The sequence below is a fragment of the Haemaphysalis longicornis genome, unplaced genomic scaffold (genome assembly GCF_048455015.1).
Source record: "Haemaphysalis longicornis isolate Haplotype H1 unplaced genomic scaffold, Haemaphysalis longicornis Haplotype H1 scaffold_6, whole genome shotgun sequence".
NCBI classification, from domain to species: Eukaryota; Metazoa; Arthropoda; class Arachnida; order Ixodida; family Ixodidae; genus Haemaphysalis; species Haemaphysalis longicornis.
In genome coordinates, this window is record NW_027526407.1 from 162,856,068 (window position 1) to 162,880,178 (window position 24,111).

Genomic DNA, 24,111 nt, shown 5'->3' on the forward strand with positions numbered 1-24,111 from the left:
AACACGTAAGTTATTCTAAAAAATTATAAAATACAAAAGGCTGATAAGGTTGAGGCAAACGACTTCACTGGGTGTCTGTGGCGTGTTGACTAGAACAAAACACCGACGCGCACACCTCCAAGTGTTTTTTTTATTTATTTGAAACCAGTGAAATTATTCAAATTTACGCGAGAAGTCTAACCAAAAGGCAAAACGTGCATAGGCGGCTGCTAGAAACACTTGCCCAAAAATGCTTTTGCTGCCGTTAAGCAGCGGTTCCCAAGTTTTGCTGGCTATTACGTCGTCTCAAGTATTTTCAAACTTGTTTTCTATAATATCTAAGCCGATAAAGCGCGTGAGCATACGAAATATAAATGTGCACGAGTACACCCGCTTCTTATAAAGCAAAAAATACGCATAATGGAGCGTTTAGACTAACGCGGTAAGAATCTCAGTTTTTGAGGCCGTGGAAAGTTGAGCGCCGTAGATGTTGAGACAAGGCTAACACTGCTTCCCTCTGCAGGTAGCACAGTGAACTTCTGTAGCAGCGCCGTCAGGTAAATGAAAATTTCGACGGTGGCCAGGATCTCTCCAGGGCACATTCTTTTCCCTGCGGAGAAGGAAGAAATGTTCAATTGAAGCGCTGCCTTTTTCCCACAAACGCCTTCAACATGGTCTAAAAAGTACACCAGGCCAACTGGTATGACTGTATAGACATAAGATGTAGCCCGCCTTCATTACCGTGCTATTTTCGTGAAGTGTAAGTAAACACCAGTGATTGAAGAACGTTCCCAAACGCTCTTACAGGGAAAGAAAGCGTTCAAGAACAAGGTGCTGCAAAATCTTTTAGCACTGCAATGGCTTGCCGAAAAGCCGGAAGGCAAATCTTGCTAAAGTACCGTTCGTGGCCCATCACATTTTTGGAGAAAAAATAAAAATATACCTAGTTTTGACTCCCGCATAACCGTGAAAAATACGCGTTGGAGCAGAGTTTTTCTATATTCCCCTGCAAAGTGAAATTTTAAACGTTCTCTACACAACCGGAACCACAAAATGCGCAATCGAGCACGCCTAACTTAGCCTTCCAGCCCCAGTTTTCACCTTGCGAGTTATAATGCGCCTCTTCCTTTCGCCCCTCAACGGGTTAAGAGAGATTATCCAAAATCAGCATTTTTTTGTCTGAGCGACGCCAATATGCATTTATTTACTACTACCAAAAAATAGGTAAGGTTGAAAACCAACAGTACACAATTTTTGCGTTTTCAGTCTCCCCCACAAAGAAGAGTGTCCATCTTACCCGCATTCACCCCGGATTTACACTCTGGTGTAATAAAACAAAAAAAACTGCCATCACGTCGAATATTTCTCGCACCCGTCTGGAGGTCCAGGAGCTATTGTAAGCAGTCAACGCAATAATACTTCAAATAATATGTGCGAACTGGCCATTTGGACCTGCTGTTTACCTGTCGTGCGCGGAGCTATGCTTGTAAGTGTGAGCCATAAATAACAGCAATATATATCTCGTAACTAGAAACTCAAGCAACGTACCGATAGAGAAAGGAATCAAACACTCCGGTTTGGGTTTCAGCCCATTACCATCTTCGCGAAGGAATCGTTCTGGCATAAACTTTTCCGGGCTCTTCCAGTATGCTTGGCTCATATGAATAGCTCCGATATTTGGAATCACGACTGATCCTTTTGGTATAAAGTATTCTTTGTAGATGACGTCTTCAGAAGCTCTGTAGAAAAAAATATTATTAACGCACAAGAATAGACGTCCACTGTTTCAAATGACTTCAATATCCCCAGAAATTCTTACAAATAAATTTAAATGCATTGCGAGTAGCTCAATATAAGATATTAAAAATGGCATTGAAACGCATGCTTTTTTGATTATGGAAGTGTTATACACTAAACAGGAATTCTGAAAAAGCATATAGGGGTTTGTACTGATTTTTTTCGAGACAAGTTTAGTCGGTCCTCCGCAGATATAATCTATTGTGATGACTGGCATCCCCCGGCCGCGACAACGCGCAAGCAGACGACGAAAACAAGCCGGCGGTGGAAGAGAAGACGACGACGAGCGGGTCCACGCGGAGCGCGGAGCACGAGAGGGGAGTGGGCCGGCAGCGAGCAGCGGCGAGACAGCGCTAAAGGAACGGGAACAAACAAAATCACGCCACTTGCCCTCCGGAAACACCGCCAGTCACAATTTTTCTATTGTGCCTAAGTCTCAAGTTTGTAACAATTTTCACTACACCACAAACATAAATACATAGCCTTGGAGGGGAACAATTCTTTAGACGCATTTTACACCCGAGCACTTCAGCGTTCGCCAACGCTTCACGCTTGAGCTCTCCACGATTTCCCGCTGACCTCTTTGCGCAAATATTTCATTAGGGCCTATGATTTTCTACGCTATGGGCTCATAAAGTAATTTACAAAATTTGAAATGACGATTGGAATGTTTTTCAACAGCATATTACCAGCAACCCTGCAACTCTCAATTCCAGTTACTCTTCACAATAATTATGCTTCTTAAATTCATTCTGCCAACCAGAGATGTCTTTCCTAAGCCGTGAATTCTGCAGTTCGCAGGTTGTCAATAGTTTAAAACCATATATTCTTAACGATTTTAACTTTCTTACGTATTGCACATAATGCGCATTCGATTCAATGAAAGTTAGATGCGCTCTCACTAAGAATATCTAACATCACAAACAGAAAATCTGAGGCAAGATCCAGCAAATTTTTAAGAATCCTCGCGAAATGCTTTTAAAACCTCACACGGACGAATTCTTAGAATTGTGTTGTACTTATTCTACGCTGGAACACAACGAACAATACATATGTCATAGGACACGGCAGGACAGAAGCCGGTGGGGGTCATTGGGAGAGGCGTTTGTGATGCGGTGGACCATAATCGGCCGAAGAATAAGAAGACGATGATGATGATAATGAGAGTAACAAGGGCTGATATACTGCACACCAGTTTAGTGCGCACAAATTAAATATAAAAAGTTGTGCCAGGATACCCAAATTCAAAAATTTTATTTTTTTACTATGATGTATGTGTTTTACGAGCCTCAATCCGGCACGGTATAGTATATTAAAAAATTGATTTCGCTAATTTTCTTCCAAGTGAGTACGGGGCTCCCAACTACCAACATTTATTGCAGATCGGAGTTCACACCATTGTACTATGAGTAAGGTGGTACTTCCCACAGCTGTAAGTTTCCAAGATGACAAATGTTTGGTTCTTTGGATTTTATATGCAAGCACAATCAATTTTCATCCTTAGCGAAAATCGCTAAAACATGTAGATTTTTGCAAACATGTGGGCCACCTGTTCAACAGACATTTCAAGAAAATACTCGTATGTTATGGGCTTTGAAAACGCCTCTAGAAAAACCAAACTCTGGTACTTTTTTTTGCAAGCAAACTAAACCTTACATGTTTGACTATTGAACAGCACATCAGTACTACCATTTTGGTTTCGATTCTAGGTTTCCTACTTTTTCTCTTGTGGTTTCATGAAAATACGTCGTAGTCGTTATTTCCTATAACTATGTGGGTGTTAAAACAATACGGATTGGCAAACGGACAAGTTTACTCCGCAGAGAGTAAAATTTGCCTCCTCACCGTAGGATTCGTAATATGATAGACGGTGATAAAGTTAAACCCCTTCACTGCGGGTACAGAAGAGCAGGGTGAACGTCCTAATCAACGGTCTCAGAACCAGGTAACCTAATAAGAAGGGGTCCCGCACCTGCACCACATAGGTGTGCAGCTATGCTTTAAAAAGAACCGCCGCAGCCACCTCGCCAGCCTGATGTATGTACGTTCATTGCTGCTGGAAAACACTGGTGGCACTGCATGTCAGGGCGTAGTACGCAAGAGACTAATGCGCTTCCTGCCGGCGCAGTGTCCACATTCCCTCTCCCATCCGAGAATAATGTTGGTTTACCATCTAACAGCCCAAACAGCTTACTACCCTAAAAATATATCCGACAGACTGCCTAACTAGCACCAATATACAACATTTATCTCGCTACTTCTTGCCAGCCCGAAGTTTGGCTGGCGCTTTTTTGCTGGTGTTAAAAGCGGTACAATGTTGCAGTGATTCCTCTACTTTTGATACTCTATGCTATCTACGATACGATACCTTGTGCCAGTGAATTCGTCGAGTTGGAGAAATTGCGCATTTGATGTCTAACAAAAAACTGGACTTTTTTGACGCAATTGTGTGCCTTTTTTGAGCGAGAATATTACATTTTGTAAAATCAATTTTAGAGCTCATCATATTCATCATAATTGGTTCAATAACCCAATGATAGTAGTTGGGGGAAAGTGCAGCAATACCCTTATTCGATAGTAATTTTTTTCAAAGGTGACAAGTTCATTTATTTAGAGTATTTCTGAAAAAAACATTAACCAGACCCATTACCCGCTAGGAGAATTTCTATTATCAGGTACAATTCATCTAGGGCGTTCCGCAGATTTCAGAGCTTTTTTTGCCTCTATCAAGCTGATGAACGAGCTTCATTACGAGCCTTCAGTTACAATGTTCGGCTAACGACACCTACATAAAACTTCTCACACTTCTTCAAACTCTAAAATCGTTGTTAATAATGTGCTAGCACCGTGTATTGAGCATTTGTTAAGGAGTACTATTTACTACAATGAGAAATACATAAGACGACTGGCCAATGATGCCGTGTGCTTTTTTATCTCTCATGGTCATTATGAAGCTGACGAATTCCCACCAGCAGCGCCCGCGAGACAGAAGAATTTAAAGAGCGGTTTTCCGACTCTTTTTATTGTCGTCACTTCCCCGCTTACTACCAATTACGCCTTGCATTACTTACTCTCTTGGAAGGCTTAGGGGAGAAATGGCCCTCCAGCGGTACATCTCCCAAAGTGTTGCGACTGTGAAAGGCATTTTAGTCTGGTCCTCCCAACGTGGTGCCCGCTCTCCACCCGTAACATGGTCAATCTCGTCCTGGATCTTTTTCTGAACAGTGTCCACCTTATCGGCGCAGTTGAGCAAGTGCCACACCACCATGGCCTTCACGGTATGTGTCCCCGCTCCAAAGAAAGCCATTGCGTTGCCGGTCAGATTGACCTCTGCGTAGGGGAACGTGCGTATAAGGAAAAAACGTCGTGTATTTTGGCAAGTTGCCACACTTTGTAAAACTGTAAAACTTTCTGTTAGTAAAGAAATTTTTAACTTGTTTAGCGGTTAAATTCAAACAAGCAAATACAAGAATCTTGCCAAATCATTCTTTCAGCAACCTCAACCCAGAAAATCTTCAGTGACATTGCAAATCAAGCGTGAATGACGCTTGACTGCCGAGGCTTCATTTTGCCGATGCCTCTCTAAGCACAAATTCACGTCGTAAACAGTTCTTTGAAATATTATTTGTAAATAACATTGTGAGCTTCTTCACACCCTAATTCCTTTGTGTCACTGGGCACATTGCGCTGAATTTTTGGGATACCATGCCAACAAGAAGCTCTTGAATTGCTCCCAGGATCAGTCTCAAGCGAAATAAATATTTAGAGCGAGAATAGGTCACTTTTAGATAAAATTATATACGAAACTTTATGCTAGTTGGAATGATCGAAGAAATCTTCTTTTCAAAGGAAGGAATTTATTAGTTCGTTTGCAGAGACGGCCGTGATATTTGTGAAGAGAAATTTACTTTAGGGTATGGTATTAGGGAAAATTACTGGTCCGTGTTGCTAAATCAGCGATCTGAGTATATATATTTCTCTTTACGCTTAAAAGCACTTTTATATTGCGATGGCGACATGACTTTCACACAGATATGTCAAAGTCAGAGATTGCAACAGTAGTGCATTTTTTTAAATGTCTTTAAAGCAAAGTTCTATTGTCACGTTTTTATTCACCCCCACACAGCCGCCGGGTTTTTGTAGTTGCTCAAACTTTAGTCTTCAAAAAACGGCCTAATATATATGATAATAACTCCAGAGCCCCTCATATTACTGGGAAGCGAATACCCGCACTTCGGCAACAAAATGGCGTTGGGCCAGGGCGAATAGTAGCAGTGTGGTAAATTTTAAAAATTTATTGGCAACGCATTCAACCATACCCGTACGTACTTTTAAAACCAAACACGAGGGGTCTGAGCCCCTGCTATTTTGTTGCGAAAAAATATTGGTACACCCGTGACAGAAAATGGGCATTCACATGAGGCCTCCTACACATGCACAGCTTCTAGCCTGTCCGGACGTGACTCCAAATGAAAGTAATTTGTCGTACTCAAACAATCGCCTTAATTTCTTCAGTACACATTCTACAGAATATGCTTTAGTAAAGGAGGTAGTTTTTTTTGCCCCAATTTGCACCAGGGCATCGAAGTATTTGAAAAAAAAGGAAGTGGCCGGATGCGAGTGGCTTCATGCACTACAGAATGCCGTATACGCCAGTTTCAGCGAGAAAGTCCAAAAGCTGCCTGTAAGGAGAACCATGCGTCCACCGATAGATATCGGGCGGGCGGCTGGTCGGTGTCCTGCGACTACCATCTGCAGGGTTCGGGCTGTTTGGAGTCCTGTACATGTCCCCAGGAGATAGTCTAATGCCGCTCCCGCGGCAGAAACAGGACAGTAAGAGAAGGTTGCATAGGTAACTGCAAGTGTACAAGTTCATGTTGCACGAACAGCAGGCGTCAGTGCAACGCTCAGGCAAATTGTCCGGAGCGCTGCCTCCGCACGGTGGGTTAAGCCACCAGGAATATTCATCCCACACGGAGGAAGAAGGGCCCGCGTGGAGCGCCGAAGAGACTCTTTTTTGCTTAGAAGAGCATCCTGCAGGGACAGCTGCAGAAGCGGGAGCGGGTACATAACTTGCGGACGATGAGCAGCCATATCGGTCTCGACGTGAGTGGGCGTGCTACGTAGAGTCCAGAAGATGCAAACGGGGCACGGGATCGATTGCAGTACAAGGTGGAAATCGCAAGTAATGCCCAGTGTGCTGTATACACTGCGGCATCTCGCCAGTAGCCTGTGTTGAATCGGTGTGGATGATCAGGCAAGACGGGAGGCAACGCAAAGACGAGCGGCTAGGACACACAAACCATTACGGATGGCGACCAGCTCTGCCAAAACCGACGGAAGTGGTGCCGCTGTAACATAAGTGCATGTCTGGTTTACAGACAGCAAAGCAGGGCAAACCAGTCTCGTGTGGATGATGCCATTGTCTACCCTTGCATCCAGATGGGCCTGGAGATCAGCTTGTGTGTCCAACGGCAGGGGTGGGTTGGTCAGCTGCTCTGGGCGAATACATTTTATACGTCAGACAGGCCCGTTGTCCGTGGCCTGTGGGTGGTGCCATGGTGGCGGCTAAGCTGGACGTGGTATCAGAGGTGATGCGGGGTCATAGAAGGGGGCTAGCACGGTGGCAGCAGGAACCGATAGTTTTTAGAAGACACGCTGATCGACCCTGGAGTACAAGTTCGTCCAATGTGTTTATTTGTGCTTCTGTTTGTAAGGTCAGAATGCAGGTCATGCGAGGAAGGCCCGTGATCACTCACATTGCGTTCCGGTTGGTGGTTTCTAAACTATCCCAGTCCCGCAAAGCGAGATTGCTGGAACTGGGCTTGGTATACGATACGAGGCTCAAAGACTGCCCGCACAAATTCACGCAAGACACGGTAGCAGGCACCCCCCGACTTCTGCCGATGCCACAGAAAAGCTGTAGCATGCTTGCGGTTTTGGTGAAATGGAACAGACCCACGAAGCAGCCGCACCTGCTGTGCTTATTTCTAACCCCAATACACGAATATGAGCAGCAGTATCCAGGTGTTTTAAATTCAAAGCCAGGCGTATTAGTGTTTGCGACAACCGGTGTCGGGCCGTACGATTAGTGCCTGATATGTATGTTCTTTGAAGGGGATAGATTCAATTCAATAATTGAGCACCACCATTACGTAATGTCCAAGGCAGTTTATAGACATGCTCGTTGTCGGTGCAGTTGATCGTGCGCATACCACACAGTCAAAGCGTCTGCAAATATGAGGAAGAAAGTGTCCAGTATTTCAGCCAGCTTCCATGTCAAAGGCAACATGCCCACGTTATATACAACTGGAGACAGCAAAGAGCCTTTCGGCACGCCTCGCTCCGAAACAGTGTCCCACGCGTCCTTTTCCAATGCGGATGGAGAAGGAGCGGCTCTGAAGAAAAGACGCCATGAAACGGCATACTGCTGGTGGAAGGAGGAGCCACTGAAAATAATGATTATTCCAGGGTGGCCCACATTTTTATAGCCTTTTGTACGTCCATAGAGAGGACCGTGCGTATTTTGTTCCATCTGCCACCTAACAGCACCTTAGCTGAGAGGTGGTCTAGGCCGTCTTCTGTGCGCAGGTGCGGACGAAACACAATCTAATCCGGGTGGTACCATCTATACCGTTCTAGCCACCATGTAAGGCGTATGGCTAGAATCCGTTCAAGGTGGTTACATACGGCCGATGTTAGTGCGATTGGGTAGAGATTACTCATATGGTAAGAGGCATATACGGGCTACAAGGGTGGTGGAGGGGGAATGTGATCCGGGAAATGTCCGCGAACCGAAAGCGCCCACATTCCCAATCTGCTGTAACGAGAGAAGGCAAGGCGTGGCGCAATGTAAGGTGCTGGAGAGGGGGCACAAGATATGGCGTCATGTCGGTGCTGCAATGCAGCAGGGATTGGCGTAAAATTGTCTCCCTTCATCGGCATCGAAAGTGTGGGGTAGGGTGGAAAGAGAGAGAAAGACTTTTGAAACACTTTTCGCCGGTGCTCCACTCTGCACTAAAGCAGCGAATAGCAGAAAGCGCACGGCGGGGCCGCAGCCGAGGTTCTGGACAGAGTGCAGAAGGTATACATTGGCGATCCGCAGTGCGGTCATGCCCCGGATTGTGGCGATGGCACTGCCTAGTAGCATGGGTGTTGCGGCAGAGGCGCCGAGATTACTGTATCGAACGGGACACACTCGCTGGCGCAGCCAACCGCGGAGACACCGCCCCCCAACAAGACAGACCACTTTTGTGTCACTTGGGCTGCGCTCTTTCAATTGCGTTTTTATTGGTGCATCAGGGCCAACACTTAAACTCGGATGACCTTAGATGGGTAATAAAGGCGGTTTCAATGTTTCAATGATACCGCACTGTGCGTTAAATGTACCTCGACAGCTTCACCGAAAATATTTTGAGAGCATTCCGGGGCAATAGCGCAAAAAAATTAAAATGCCCACCTGGCATTAGAACAGGCCTTCGTTCAAAGGTAAGTCGATTCGTATGTTCAAAGCAACCGCGGTAGCAGTGAAAGACGTAATTGCGTGGAATATAGGGTCCTCGTTACCGAAACAGAGAGCCTCCAGATTTTCACTATATACCCACATAATAAAGTGCACTGGTTACTTGTGAGACTGACGCCGAAAAAGTGAACAACCCGTTCCCTTGAATCTCCTGTTAGTAGACTTCGGAACAAACAAGCACTTCTGAAAATCCAAGTGTGTCAGGCGGGTATCATTGGGAATTGCGAAAATATAATAACATGTTTCTTGCCTTGAACTTGCTTACAGATAATCGATATTGTAATATTAGGTGCTCTCGGCACCTATATGCCCAATTAGGCAATATAACAAAAAGTACTCATTTAACGGAGTGTAATTTGGCATATACCAAGGTGAGTCCTTTTATTCCCACCATGGTGGCATTTAAACACACGAAGCCTCTGGCATAGGCCATGGTAGGGCCACGACAGTGGCACCCTGGTTTCCGCGGGTACCAACGCCAATGTCCCACCGGATGTCACGGAAACACGCTGACCGGGAGCAGAGCCGTTCTATAGCATGAGTTTAATAAAGAGTACTCTCTAGCAATTTTTCAGACATGAAAGTTAGAGAAGCTGGAAAACCAGTCATGTAGTGGTCAACACTGTGCATCCACCCTGTTGCACGCATAAAATGGAAGGAAATAAAGTCTTTCCTGCTCTCAGCTCATTCTATTGACACGGAGACACCTTGCTGCTCTGGATACTCAAACAGGGACGCAATTTCTGCTGCTCTTTATAACGAAGCATTTAACAAACTTTCTCCAGGCGTTTATTTCACCGGGGAGTGAACTATTGTCGGGTCAACAATTACTTTTCCTAGGCCTGACATCAAACCAGCCACGGCTTCTCATGAGCATTTAAATTCAAGTGCCTCCTAATACATTTTCCCAAACAGATACACAAACACGCGAAATAAGTACTATCCTCACCATAGAAATTTGAATTCGGTCACCTTTTACGCGGCACGTACCTCTCACTAAACCATTTTGGACCTGTAAATGTTTGAAATATTAGATGATATTTGCAATCGTTGTTGTTTCCTGTAGTTTGGTAACAATTTTAATCAATATATTTTATTTATTTATGGTGTGTCTTGACTGTATCATCCTGGTAAAGCGTTTTTGTGAAAATATCAATGGAGTGGTCTTTGGTAGAAGACACTTCATTATTACGTGACACAGATTGCTCTAGCCCTAATGAATAATGTTGCATCCTTCATTGCCTTCTCTATTTCCCCTTACGTTTTTTCATACAGCGCCGAAATTGCAAGTTACATTTTTAATACGTTTTGCATTACCGAAAAATACAAAGCAAGCGTACACATGCTCAAGAAATTTCAGCTTTCCAGTAGTACTTGCCTTGAAACTTGGAATCTGTATCATATTGATATTCCTTCATCTTCTTCAAGTAACCGTCTATGAAGTCCCGATTGCTTGTTTCCTCCAGAGTGCTCATATGGCTCTCCATCTCTTTTCTAAGTTGAAGGAAAAATTATTTAGGTTTGTTTATAAATGAAGTAAGATTTGTCGCTCAGGTTGCGAGAAAAAGAAAGTTTTTCCAACACTTTTATTTGTTAACCATGAATCTAAACAGATTCGAGAGTATCTAAGTGAGATGACGATAATGATGTTTGGATTTTTATGGCCCCAGGCCAACTTAATGCAAAGAGCGCCAAGGGATAGTTGTTCATTTGAGTGATATGGCTACAAAACGTTTCAAAACACGTGAACGTAAATCAAGCGAAATTTCATGAAGATTACTGTTGTGAAGGGCCAGGTGGTCATGATAGAAAAATAGAAACGAGATGTAAAAATTTCACTTAAGTGATAAACTGAAAAACGCCCATGGTAAAAAACGCGGGGTGGTGTCCTAAAAAGTATCATAGGTGTACTGGAATGCGTTGTCTGTATAGTTGTGCGAAGTGTTGCGTTGTGTTGTGTCAACAGCCCTGCCGACGATAAGCATTTGATGACAGGTAGGCCTCTCCACACCCGCTGAATTTGGGTCTTGGGAATCCAGTGAGCAGGTGGGGGAGTATTACATATGTGTGGCCTACTTGTAACCTTTCTAAGGACAATTGGTTCTGTCTGTTTTGGGAACCAGTTGTGAATCATCGCTACCACAGCTTTAATTCATGCAGTGTGTTGCCTGTTTGTTCACTCTATAGTATTTGCCTGGTTTTCCGAAGTTTCTGTCTGATGTCTCGCGTCATATCAGTGTAGGGCACCCTTGCTATGTCAACTGTTGTTGTACTAAGTGCAGCAGCAACGGCCGTTAGATCCGTGGTCTGGCTCCCTGCAATCCTAGGGTGACCTGGCACCCAGCGCAAAATCACTTCGAGGTCTAACGCATATAAAAAGATAATGTTGTAATGAGAAAATGGGATGGATGGTTTTTAAACGTTTTTGTGATGACTATGTCCGCACAACACTGATAGAATCAGTATAAACTATGAACAGTAATTTTAGTTGGGAGGGTATATTTCACAAGTGTACCGTAAGCCTCTGCCATGAAAATCATAGTGTATACATTCATGGTTTTGCTAACAATAAATCTGGGTCCATGGGCCGCACAGGACACAGTGGCGGCAGTTTTTAAGGCGTCAATATAAATATCTGCACACTGATATTGTGCTAAGGAGACAAGAAGTGTTGCAGGTAGTAGGGTTTTGTCGATATATATAAAAATACGTAATGTGATATAGAGCAAAGATTTTATTGGGCTATAGCATTAGTGGCAGACGTTTTCGTGGTAGCTAAGAAGGAGGCTGAGAGTTTTGATTCTTCCTCTCTAGCTCTGTATGAGAAGGGAGGAGAGGTAGATGGGCATTTTAAAGAAGCTGGGATATCGATACCTCTTCAAACACTGCCACAAAATTATGGTAAGAATTGATGAGATTTTAACAGCACAGAGAAGGTCTACGTAGTTTTGCTGACGTTCTAGGCTCCACTTGTTACATGATATATATAGTGCTCCAATGGGCTAGCGCGGAAAGCCGCGCACGCATGTTGAAGTCCGAGGTGCAGCACTGCGTCCAACACTTTCAGGGAAGCTTTAGACGCTGCCCCATAGACAACACGGCCATTTTCCAGACGGGATCCTATCGTAGCTGTATAAACCGGTTTAACGAGTTCTTTGTAAGTACCGTTAGGTTGGTGTGCGAGGACTTTAAGAATGTTTATGATGTTTAGGCAATTTCTGTTATGTCTGTTTTAAGTGAGAGAGAAAGCTTAGTTTGCGATCAAATATTAAGACTAAACACTAATATTCTCTTCTGACGGGAGTTACCACACAAATAATGCAGATATCAGGGTCCGCGTGAATCCCGCGCTTCCGGGAAAACACTACAGGTTTTTTTTTTTTCAGAGTTCTGTGTAAAACTGTTTGTGTCTGGCCAGCCAGCAAGTTCGGTCATCCCAAGCTGGACTTGTGGTCCACAAATTGAGAAGAGATACGACTTTAAACCTATTTCAACGTCATCTACATATACAAAAACAGGAAAAAATAGGTGGCAATGCCTCACTGAGCGAGTTCATATAAACCATAAATAGCGTGCTGCTCCACACACCGCATTAGGAATGCCATTTTTCTCCGCATATACAATGGAAAAGGCACTGCCAATCCTCACTCGAAAGGAACTTTCTATTATGTAGCTAGTTACAGTAACCAGCACGTAGCCAGAGACACTAAATTACTTACCGCCACGCCATCTCATAGCCCTTTTTCCTATCAAAGGAGACTGTTATGCAAAACTGTTCCCATATAGAGGTATCTTTCGATAAGGTTCCAACACATCCAGTTGATCGTTGCTAGATCTCCCATCTCTGAAGACAGCCTGGCAGCTTTCGATAGGACCATTGAACTCTAAGTTAACGTCTCCAAGAAGCTTGCACAGACAGCTTGACAGGGAAATGGCACAATATTTTTAAGTGGAAAAATAAATGTTTTTTAATGAAAGTCACTACAAAGACGTCCGCCCGAGACCATAAAAGTGGCCCCGAAAGCGATACTTTGTTGTATAAATAAGGACAGTTTCAGTGTGGCTGCGTGTAAGTATTGTATCATTGTGAAAGTAATGTTCTCAGCAGTCGGCGCTGAAGGCTTCGATGTGTTCAGAGCAGCCTTCAGCTCATGAATCTAAAACATAAAATTGTGCGAAGTGTGCGACCTATTGTTGTCACGGAGGAACTTCTTTTCGCATAAAATTTGGGATTCATGAATGTGCTTGCGTACTGTGCTGAACTGGTCCCGTGTTTCAAACGATGTACGAGTGTGTTAGCCTGGTATTCCAGTCCGTCACCTTCTGTGCTAACCGGGGCAGGCTGTGTTTTATGTCTGTTGAGTTTTCCGCTATGTGCCCAGACATTGTGAGAATCGGTTTATGAGTTGATGGATGTAACGAAAGTGCGTGAACGTCCCATTATGCCTCTTTGCGCACACGCTACCCAAGTGCTTTTGCTTGTTTGAAAGATAGGAGGTTCCCTCACGTGGGGTACCGACTAAGGATACCCACGCCTAGTTCTGGGCCTTTCGTGGTCCCCTCGCCGGCTCCTTCCACAAGGGCCTCTTTGGGTGGCGCAGGGTCCCGGACACCTGGAAATAAACTTTTTGCCGGCGTCGAGAATGGGCGCCGTGAGGAGATGGGAAGCTTCCTCAGTGTTTAGGTGCATTATAAATGTGTAATGCAGTTTGGATGTTTCTTTAAATTTAAGGTTGTTTGCTCAAACTTCATTGAACTTTTTATGAAAAGCTGAACTGTTGTGCCCATTACTTGTGTGTGAATGGGTCTGGGAAGAATACTATAAGGGTTCGTGTCAACATCCCACTCAAGAGGAGGAAAGAGCACTGCAGACCCAGTAGCCAAGTCGAAGTGTGAGTACGTGTTGTGTACTATATTTTGGTATGCGAGCTTGCTTTTGTTAAATAGGTATGCTGTGAAGATGTTAGAAATTTCTCAATGATAATACCGCAGGAATCCGCGCGCGTAACGCCCCAGAGTGCATTTTGTGCATTGAACTCGCGTGAAATATGAAAGGTTCACTCAGATGATCTATGAGAGCTTCGAACTCCGAGATAAGGTCTGGAAATCAAGAAATACCTAAACGGGGCATAGCGTATTAGCCTCTACAGAGATTATCCACCCTTGGCAACATCATCGAGGACGGTATGTACTTGGATACGGTGACAAGCCAAGGCCTTTCGGGCTATGATGGCCACAGCGCAGGATGATGTACCATTACAATCCTAGTCCTTCCTAATGACCATGTATATATTCACGAAATTTGTGTGTTTTGAATTTAAATGTTTTTCTTGTTGACACATGACACTTGGTTGATTGGAGTGCAGTACCTGTTCACATCATCAAGGTTTTAAGATGGCATCTACAGTTCCTTTGCCTTATGATTTAACTTCCCATTATTAATCCTAAAATCTACCGGTGTGTGTACATTTTGTGTTGTCTTTCGGGGCTGTTATGGTTGTAAATGGCTTTTTGGGCTTTTCATTCCATTTGGACACTGCAGGGCGTTCCCTCGGCGGCGACGAAGGCACTACCGGTCCGACAATCATTTCGTCATGAGACGCCGTCGGAGTATCCGACAGATCGGGCTCCTTGCGCCATGCACTTTGTGGGTGCTGTTTGCTTCAGCCGCCACCGATACGGGTATAGGGATTGCCGCCTGTGGCCCAGGCGGTGCAGCGGGATTGGGAGCTGCCGAGGCTCCCCCGTGTGAACCTTCGCCACGTCCCCAGGTGTACCGTGGGCCGGCGGAGTGGAGACACCAGGTGCAGCATCATTCGAGATGGAGGCTTACCGCTAACAGTGCTGGTGACTCAACAAGTGGTGTGGAAACAGGTTGGGCTAGTGGAAACAACCCAACGGGGGCGGGGACGGGATCAGGTCACACTCGCTGAGCTGGGTCACCGTCAACACGAGATGCCGCTCTCACCCGGTGAGTTGCTTCGCCGTACGACCCAAGAGGGAAATAGGGGAACCTTTTTCGCGCCTCTGGGAATGTGATGTTTTCGGTGACCATGAAGATTATAATTTTTTCTCTAGTGTGTACTTCTGACTAGTTCGCGTACAGGTTTTGTGAGGTCCTTGGCAGTTGCCGCAGAAGAATTTATTGGTAGGACAGTTATTAGTTAGATGGTGTTGTTACGCTCACCTTGCGCAGGTTAGTCGGCCTCGACACGAGGTAGTACCGTCCCCAACTACGGGCACTTGTAACAGCACGGGGTATTTTATATATACACTCAGATGGAGCGTCAAATGAAGGTGAGGGTTATGTGTCTACTGGATATTTCCTTGTCAGCATCTAATTGCCATTACACTTTGATTTCAAAGTCCTTAACGGAGATCGGCTTCGGTCTCGTTTGCGAGATCTGGCTAGGGATCACGCTTTGCGATCTGTTAAGGCTGCAGTGGGGCGTAAACTTTGTGTCCAGATCGGCCAGGCGGTTCTGGCTCAGGAGTGTGGTGGCCCAAGTCTCTGTGGTGACGTTTACTAGAACTTCACCAGTTCTTTCTTTCTTAGCTTTGTATGACTTAACAATTAGACCTTCGAGAAAAAGACTCAGTCACAAGAAAACGCAAGTAGTAGTCAGATAGAGGAACAGAGACACTAGAAGAGAAGGGGGTGCTGCTTGGGTGCGCCTGCTTGTCAGGGACTGATCACGTTTGGGGGTATGTAAGAAAATTAGAAATTTGGGGAGGAGTGTAAGGAAGTACCATTCAGACTAGTGTAAAAGAAGGGGACGCGGGTACTCTCTTTTGCAGCCTTACACAGATAGGTGAAGAGGTCCCAGAGCCCCCTGCCTGGTAAACAGACAGGGAACCCATTACCTAGAGCTTGACTAGTCTCCGAGGGCCACCGTTTGTGGTTTTTATTCTTCACACTAAAAGTCCTGGCCCCGGTAGGAAAACGCGAGAATGTGGCGAGGCTTCCGTGGTTGTCGTTAATACAATCACCAAGATTACCCGTGATTCCGCGAACGGGGAGATTGACGCGACGAGTAACAGGAAGATTTTCTTTCTTTTGTGCGGTTACAGTGCAGCATTTAAATCATGTAAAATTAGTTAAAGAATCGATCTCCCAAGAAGTCGACGTGTATTTCAATTTAAGGTACATGCTTTACTGGCTCACAATTACACTCTTAAAATAAAGCAATATCAAACGTATCAAGCTTCTGCTGAGTAGGTTAAAAAAAGTGTGGCCCTGCACAATTATTTCTGGCCTTGCGGTTTTGCAGACGCCTCATCTATTACACAAACATGAACGAACAATAAATACGTTCACATAACGGAGGATGTGGCTACTAAATTATTTTTGTCACAATAATATTCTGAATTTTGCGCGGTTAGGGAAACTGTAGCAAGAACAGTTATAATGTAGACGAAAAATATTACCTGATAAAATTTCCCATGTCCTCAAATATTGCTTTGACACGACGAGAGCCAGACGACGGAAGAAGGTTACTGAGCTTGAACAGCCATTGCGGAAAAAACACGTAATGTGTTCCAGTCTCAAACTCTTTCGACAGCTTGTGGTTCCGGTCATCTAAAAATTTCCGCGTTGGGTGTTCGTAGGGGAAGCGCCTTCCAAACACCAAAGCCGTAATATTGTTCGAAACACTTGGTTGAAGAAGCGGGTCCATAATCATTGGGGCACCATTCACCTGCATGACTTTTTCTATGAGCTCTTCGGTTTCTTCCTGTAGAAAAAAAGAGGTATTCGCCATCACCAAAGTAATTTTGAGTGTGCAATTTTTGCGGTTACCTTCACATCCTGCAAGACTACGACAATCCTAAATCAGATGCAAGCAACAGCAGCTACACAAACTGGATGATGTTGCGGAGTTACGAATCAACGGCAATTTTTTTTTTGTTTAACGGCGACTCATGCCCGCATACCTCTCCAAGAAATTACGACCCCGGAGCAACAAAATTTGTCTCTGCTAGAAAGATTTCTTTTGCAGTAAAGTACCTGCAATTACGTTTGTCGGCATTCTCTGCACATTCGCGTTCACACCCTGTTTCAAAAATGATTGTACACACAATAATTTGCCTATTTCTTTCACACTTCCTAAAGAAATTACAGCAATCTGGGACCGTCTTTAAACAACTAAACCGGGTTCTCTATTTTCAATAAGGACATCTCTTGACTTTCACACAACACAAGACCCTATGCCAAGGCAAAGATTCTTTTTCTGAAAGCTGGTGATAGCGCGTATAAATACTGAACGTATGGTCCCCTTTCTAAAACGCAAAGTATTTCTTGCGCTATTGCAGATTTTAAACACGAATCTTACAGTGCCATTCTATACGGTTTTGTGCGCTCTTTTTTGCGGTATTAAACGCAATTGCATGATGGCGCATTACAGATACCTTACCCCCGTTCCGAGGCCTTATCTCATTGTTTGGAAAGACCGCTTCAACGAAGTTTCACACCTGTGGTAAGGCAAGTTCGTTGGCCTTTGGGGGAACCCTAATCTCTTGTCGTCTTCGTTTTTTTCTTACTAGCCATTCTACCATCAACGAGGAGGAGAAAACGTACAAAGATATAGCAAAAGTTGCTTTTTATTCTTTTGATAACTTTCTGATAGCTATTACGGCATTAGCAGCTTCACCAGGAACCTTCTCAGTCAAAAACATAAAACAAACATTTCTGGTGCACTGCACAAGTTTGCATGGTACAGCAAGAATATCTTTCTTTGAACAGGAATCTCTGTTCAGGATGGTCTGCCGTAAGACAGATATTTCTGCTGCAGAACAGAATGTCTTCTGCACTAGAGACACTTCTGTTGTACGAACTACACAATGTCTGTCCCACTCCCTTATAGGCTTATCCTGCAGATTTTCTTTGTTTTCTTTCGACTGTGTGTCCATAAAGTCTCTGCAGCATTCCGAAGGGACATAAACCGTTCGTGGCGAAGTTTCTGCCATCTTCGCAATTTACGGCCGAAGGCTTAAGGGCAGAGCCGGCGGTCTGCGCTGGCCTTAACTTCTCTCAAATATTGCTTTGCATTTTTTTACAGGTCCAAAGTGGGTTTTTAACTCTAGCTTGCTTTTTCGATACCTTTTACAGGTAGATGATGGTAGTCGCTGATGGTATATCTATCTTCTCTTCCCCATTACAATATCTTTTTCCTGCCCAAACCACCTTTCTGCAACTACGTCAACCCATATTTCTACCCCCTCCTCTACCTTTTCTTTCCTAGTGATACATATGTGGTGCAGGCTGGGAACCTCTTTCCCTCTTACACTCACTCACCTTTTACAGGGCACACGGCGCCTCTCTCAACTATAAGAAAGCCAGCACATCAGAGGTTGCGTGGTCGCTTGTGCAGCCACTCCTACACGCTCACCTTCTATGCAAAGACCAGTGGCGCGGCGCGCACTTTCCAAACCTGAACGTTGCCTCCATGAGTCTTCGCAACTCCTCCTCACACTTCCTGTCCTAGCATTTTTATGCTTGCTATTTTGCAGCGCCGAGCTTGAGCGACACCCGGCGCAGATCCTCATTCGAATGTTGAACCGCGGCGCCAACTCCCGTAGCTGCTTTACGGCTGTGTACTTCCTCGTCACTTCCACTCCAACTTCTAGTCCTAGTATTTTTAGCCGCTGTACATTGATTCGGCGATTGAAATGCGACGGCCGCAAGGACTGGATGTCAACCTAAACCAAGTCTGCATCTTCAACTAGAGCACTTGCTCGGAAAACTGCTTAAAATGTACGCCTTCCTTTCTCCTCGTCGGCCGTTTTCTTGCGTATCCAGGAGTACTCTCCCGTAATTGAGTGAGAATAAATCTTCACACAAAGGCTACATTTGCTCAGCGAACAGCTCCAGAATTTCGTCTTCTCTTACGCAACACTTTTTTTCTTTCGCTGTCCGAAATTTGTTTTCTAGCAAGAAAACGTATTCTCAGGTTTCGAAAAAGCGACATGATTGAGTCAATAACAAAATGCCGTGTATTGTCATGGAAATCTTTGCCTTTTTCGGCCTTGGGCCATTACACCTAAAATCATGATTATCGTCGAAAAATGTCGTAGCAACACTTCCTTCGCACCAACTTACCTTACCTATACTCTCATGACCCACAACATTGCCTCTTAGTTCGCTTGGTAGAATGAGGTCAACAATTATTGCGAAAGTGTTACTAGACTCATTTTCCGATTCCGCGTGGCTGCTAGCCGTCCGGTATCACTCGCGCTCATCAGGCGTCCACGGAAGTACGTCACCGCTGCAACCCGGAAGAAACAACTGAGGCAGAAAGATTCAAGGGTTCTGCTGAACCTCTAATTTGGCGCTATGGCGACAGAAGTTTGGAAAGGTGGAAAATGAAACAACGTCGGACACGAAAGAAAGGACACGCATTTTCGCCACATGCTGCGCGTGCGCGGTGAAGTTTGTTCTATGTCCAGCCGGTGGTAGCATGCTCGGCAGACATGGTCTCCAGCCATGCCCCAAGTTCGTCATCACGCCAATGCCGGTTGCCACCAGAAGATCAAAATATAAATTTAAGGTAAATAATGCCCCGAGGTTACCCTTTGGCTACGAGGCAGGTCGTAGTAGAACACACCGGAAGACGTTTGACCAGTTTAAGACCTTTACCGGCCGCCAAAATTTCGATACACTGGCGCTTTTGTTTGCTGCTTCCACCAGAAAAACGACCGCTGAGGCCGGATATTGAACAAGTGGCCTTGGGCTACTTCAATACCCTTGGGCTACCGCGGGCTTCAAGGCTTCAGTACCTTGGGCTACCCACTGAGGCACCGCGCAGTATTTTTTATATAGACCTGTCCTCAAGATCCCAATCTACCCATAGAAAATGAAGAGCAGTGGGATAGGGTGCTGGGCAGCTCGAACCCCAAGAGTCAGATAGTTTTGGTCACCCGTCCTGCCAACGTCGCTGCCCGCCTCAAACCGGCGGCCACACCGCTTTCGGAAACCAGCCTAAGGGTCAATAAACTGATTCCTCCTTCTCCTTTACCTGGACTTAGGCCAGGAAAAAGAGCACATCCCCAAATTAAAATAGCAGACAAAAGATTCACGCCGGTCTCTCAGAAATCAACTAAGGCGTAGATTGTGGGCGGAAAATGGCTACAATAAAGCCCTTTATACAGCGTGTAATCACATAGGTTAACAAAATACTTTTCAATATTCCAACGGTTGTGTCCCTTGAAAGCTTGGTTTGGTGAACGACACAGGGCGTCGCGCGGCCAAGATAAAAATAACTCTCAAAATGGTTACGAATACCCTCCCAAAGAACAGCCGAGTAAGTGGTATTGCTCGGTGGGGTTTAAGAGAAACGGGTAGTTCCCAGCTCACAATTACCACAAAATTATTTAGCCAAATATTGCCTACAAGAAAAACGTCCAACCACGAAAGGGCAACAAAAAAAGAAACGATACGACTCATGCAACCACTCATATTAGCCAGAATACGGCAGAGCCTTCCGTGCCATAAATTCACCAGCACCGAAGAAAGGGAAAGAAACAACTTTATTGGGACAGCATATAAGGCGGTTCTGAACCTCTCAATTTTGACCATAATAAGAAATAACAAAGCGTGGACCACTAAGATAAAAGAATGAACATGCATAGATGGGAGGAATGAATGAATGGAAGGAAGGAATAGATGGAGGAATTAAATAACAGTATTAGGAGCAAAGAATGGACTCGCGAAGCACCGGACAACAGCGGATGCAGGTGAATAGCAGGGGCCTTCACGCGGCATGCGTCCTAAATAGGATGTTGGTGATAATGACGATGAATAGGTCCTTAAATTGTGTCTTCCTGAAGCATTTCAAGAAATCAAAGAAACAATGTACTCCGCTAGCCCCAAGAAAGCGGATAAAAAACAAAATCAGGAGGGGCCATCCTAGCCCCTTAGAAAAGATACAGGCACCCCCAAACAGAAAAAAAAGACTCGCGCCCCCACCCCTTTGAAAGGAAGCCACTGCACGCAATCGTATACATGGCACCCATGCAGCGAGCCCGCATAAAAACTCTCCTCTACCAAAAATATGGAGACAGTCCCCCACAAGAAAGAACGGTATGGCAGACTCAAGTTCATTAGGGGAACTTTTCAGTATCATGAGGCCACAGTATACACCGACTGTTGGATGTACAAATGCCCGAGTCCCCAATAGTCGTAGGTAACTACTGTGGCAATAATTGTGATAGCATGACCTTCAAACATACATGGGCAAAGAAATGGAAGTTGGAGCCATGCTCTTGGCAATCCCTAAAGCGGTTGTATCAAATAAAAGCATAACAACACTACAAAGTCACAAAGTCCATTATACAGCTTTGTAGAGGCACAACACCCAGCGCCTCGGAACGACATTCTCATCCTTAACGCATACAGTTAACAACGTAACCTAGAGAGACGGAACCAATGGTCTGAAAGCGAACGACGCAATATGCATGATATACATGAACTCACATACCCGGCTCTTTGTGAGCACGACTATCATACTTCCTTCATCGGAAAAGTTTAGGAACCAATTCACATCCTATGCCAAGGAACACAATCTTTCCCACGCTACAACGAAGTGTCAATGCCGAAGAATCACAGGCTGTGTCGACGAAAAACCAAAGTTATCTGAAAATTTATGTGCGTTAAGGTGTTCCTTGACAAGGTCAGACATTAGCTTAGAACTTTGCTAAAATAGGAGAGACATCTACCCTCTTTCATGCAAACTAGACGCGTCACAAAATAATAAATATTGCGGGGAAGAACCGCAAAAACATAACGGCTTCCTCTTCTTCGAAGCATGGAAAGCAGATTACCTCAAGATCAGCACGAGCTAGTTGAGAGGATGAGAAAAGGGGCTGCTGCAGCTGTTTCCGTAAACTGAGATTCCATCTTTGAGCTCTGCCATATCTTTCGTATACCAACCCCTTTTTCGTAAAACACACATATTTTTTTTTTCTGAACAAAGATCTCTCTCTCTCTCTCTTTCACTTTGCAAAAGTAAAATTACTCAGCCCGGCCTAGACATCACGAAATAAACATTTTGATACACTCATACTGAATCCTCCTCGCTCAAACTTGCCAACACATCGCATTTGCAACCTTTCCCGCCCAAGTTTTAACCACAAAAGCGCAGAGCGCCTGTGTCTCTCGTTGGACACCGCGAGTAAAAACCCTGTTTGTTAGTCTTTCTCTTTTCAAACACATTTCGAGCTCGTGAAGCATAGATTGAAAATGCACTAGCTGGGTACAGAAACGCTTCGTTGGAGTCAAATATCGCTATCGCGTCTTACATCTTAGAATACAAACGTAGATGTCTCTGCAAACTTTTTTGTTCGATTTTCTTTGGCTGAAAATAATAATATATCTTAGCCTAGCCTCAGCTATAAAAATGCTACCCAACAAATTTTGCGAGATAATATTTCGTAGAACATTTCCTTCATGCCACAATGCGAGGCTCCAGCGTGAAAATGAAACCCAGCACTGCACTCACCCTCATGTGCTCTTCCATCGGCTTCTTTCCGTAGCCGAGATCACGAAGTACTTGGAGGCAGAAGCCTCTATTCTCCCGCCATGCTTTGCCGTTTAGCGTCGAAATACCTGGAAGCCAGAATGTTTTTTCTTATAAATCAACATTGAATCAACAGAAAAGACTAATCAATGAATTGTGTCCACAATACTGTCGCATAATTCTTGCTAATGTAGAACTCTAAAGAAGGATGAAAACTGATTTTTTCTCTTTGTGTTATGTGGCTGTTGCTTGTATATCATCATCATCATCACCAGCCTATCTACGCCCACTGCAGGGCAAAGGCCTCTCCCATTATTCTCCAATTGCCTCGGTCCTGTGCCAACTGTGACCAATTTATCCCCGCATACTTCTTGATCTCATCTGCCCATCTAACTTTCTGCCGCCCCCTGCAACGCTTGCCTTCTCTAGGGATCCACTCTGTTACCCTTAATGACCAGCGGTTATCTTGCCTTCGCATTACATGCCCTGCCCACGTCCATTTCTTCTTCTTAATTTCTACTAATATGTCTTTACACCAGTTTGCTCCCTGACCCACTCCGCTCTCTTCTTGTCCCTTAATGTTACACCTATCATTTTCCGCTCCATTGCCCGCTGAGTCGTCCTCAATTTAAGTTGAACCCTCTTAGTGAGCCTCCAAGTTTCTGCCCCGTAGGTGAGTACCGGTGAGATGCAGCTGTCATACACTTTCTTTTTCAGCGACAATGGTAGGCTGCTATTCATTATCTGAGAATGTCTGCCATATGCACCCCACCCCATTCTGATCCTTCTAATTATCTCTGCCTCATGGTTGGGACCTGGGGTTACAACTTGGCCTAAGTAGATATATTCGCTTACCACTACCACTGCTTCGCCACCTGTCTCAAACCGCTGTGCTGTCCCGAGGTTATTGATCATTACTTTAGTTTTCTGCATATTAATTTTCAGGCCCACGGTTCTACTCTGTTCGCCCAGTGCGGAAAGCATGCTTTGCAATTCGATCCCCGAGTTACTTAGCAAGGCAACGTCATCAGCAAATCTGAGGTTACTGAGGTATTCTCCATTAACCCTTACTCCCACCTGTTCCCAATCCAACCTTCTGAATACTTCTTGTAAACATGCTGTGAATAGCATTGGAGAGATTGTGTCTCCTTGTCTGACACCCTTTCTTATAAGTATTTTGCTGCTCTCCCTATGGAGGATGATCGTAGCTGTAGACCCTATGCTTAGCTGTAGACCCTATGTAGACCCTATGCTAGAATCTATGCTTGTATATAGCAGTCTACAATGCAAAAAGTGGCTTTA

The 24,111-nt window shown here is 44.7% G+C and overlaps 1 protein-coding gene across 1 annotated transcript in view; it reads right to left on the reverse strand.

Annotated features, from left to right (window-relative positions):
• Positions 1 to 116: 116 nt before the first annotated feature.
• The window catches only part of LOC144141239 (cytochrome P450 2H2-like), a 63,614-nt gene continuing 39,619 nt past the window's right edge, over positions 117 to 24,111 (reverse strand). Inside the window, exons 4-9 of the mRNA XM_077672797.1 lie at positions 22,792 to 22,898; positions 16,727 to 17,031; positions 10,677 to 10,792; positions 4,848 to 5,106; positions 1,528 to 1,718; positions 117 to 589 (exon numbers count right to left, since the gene is read on the reverse strand). Coding sequence (XP_077528923.1) covers positions 414 to 589; positions 1,528 to 1,718; positions 4,848 to 5,106; positions 10,677 to 10,792; positions 16,727 to 17,031; positions 22,792 to 22,898 — 1,154 coding nt within the window. The 3' untranslated portion in view covers positions 117 to 413. The remainder of the gene's footprint in view (positions 590 to 1,527; positions 1,719 to 4,847; positions 5,107 to 10,676; positions 10,793 to 16,726; positions 17,032 to 22,791; positions 22,899 to 24,111) is intronic.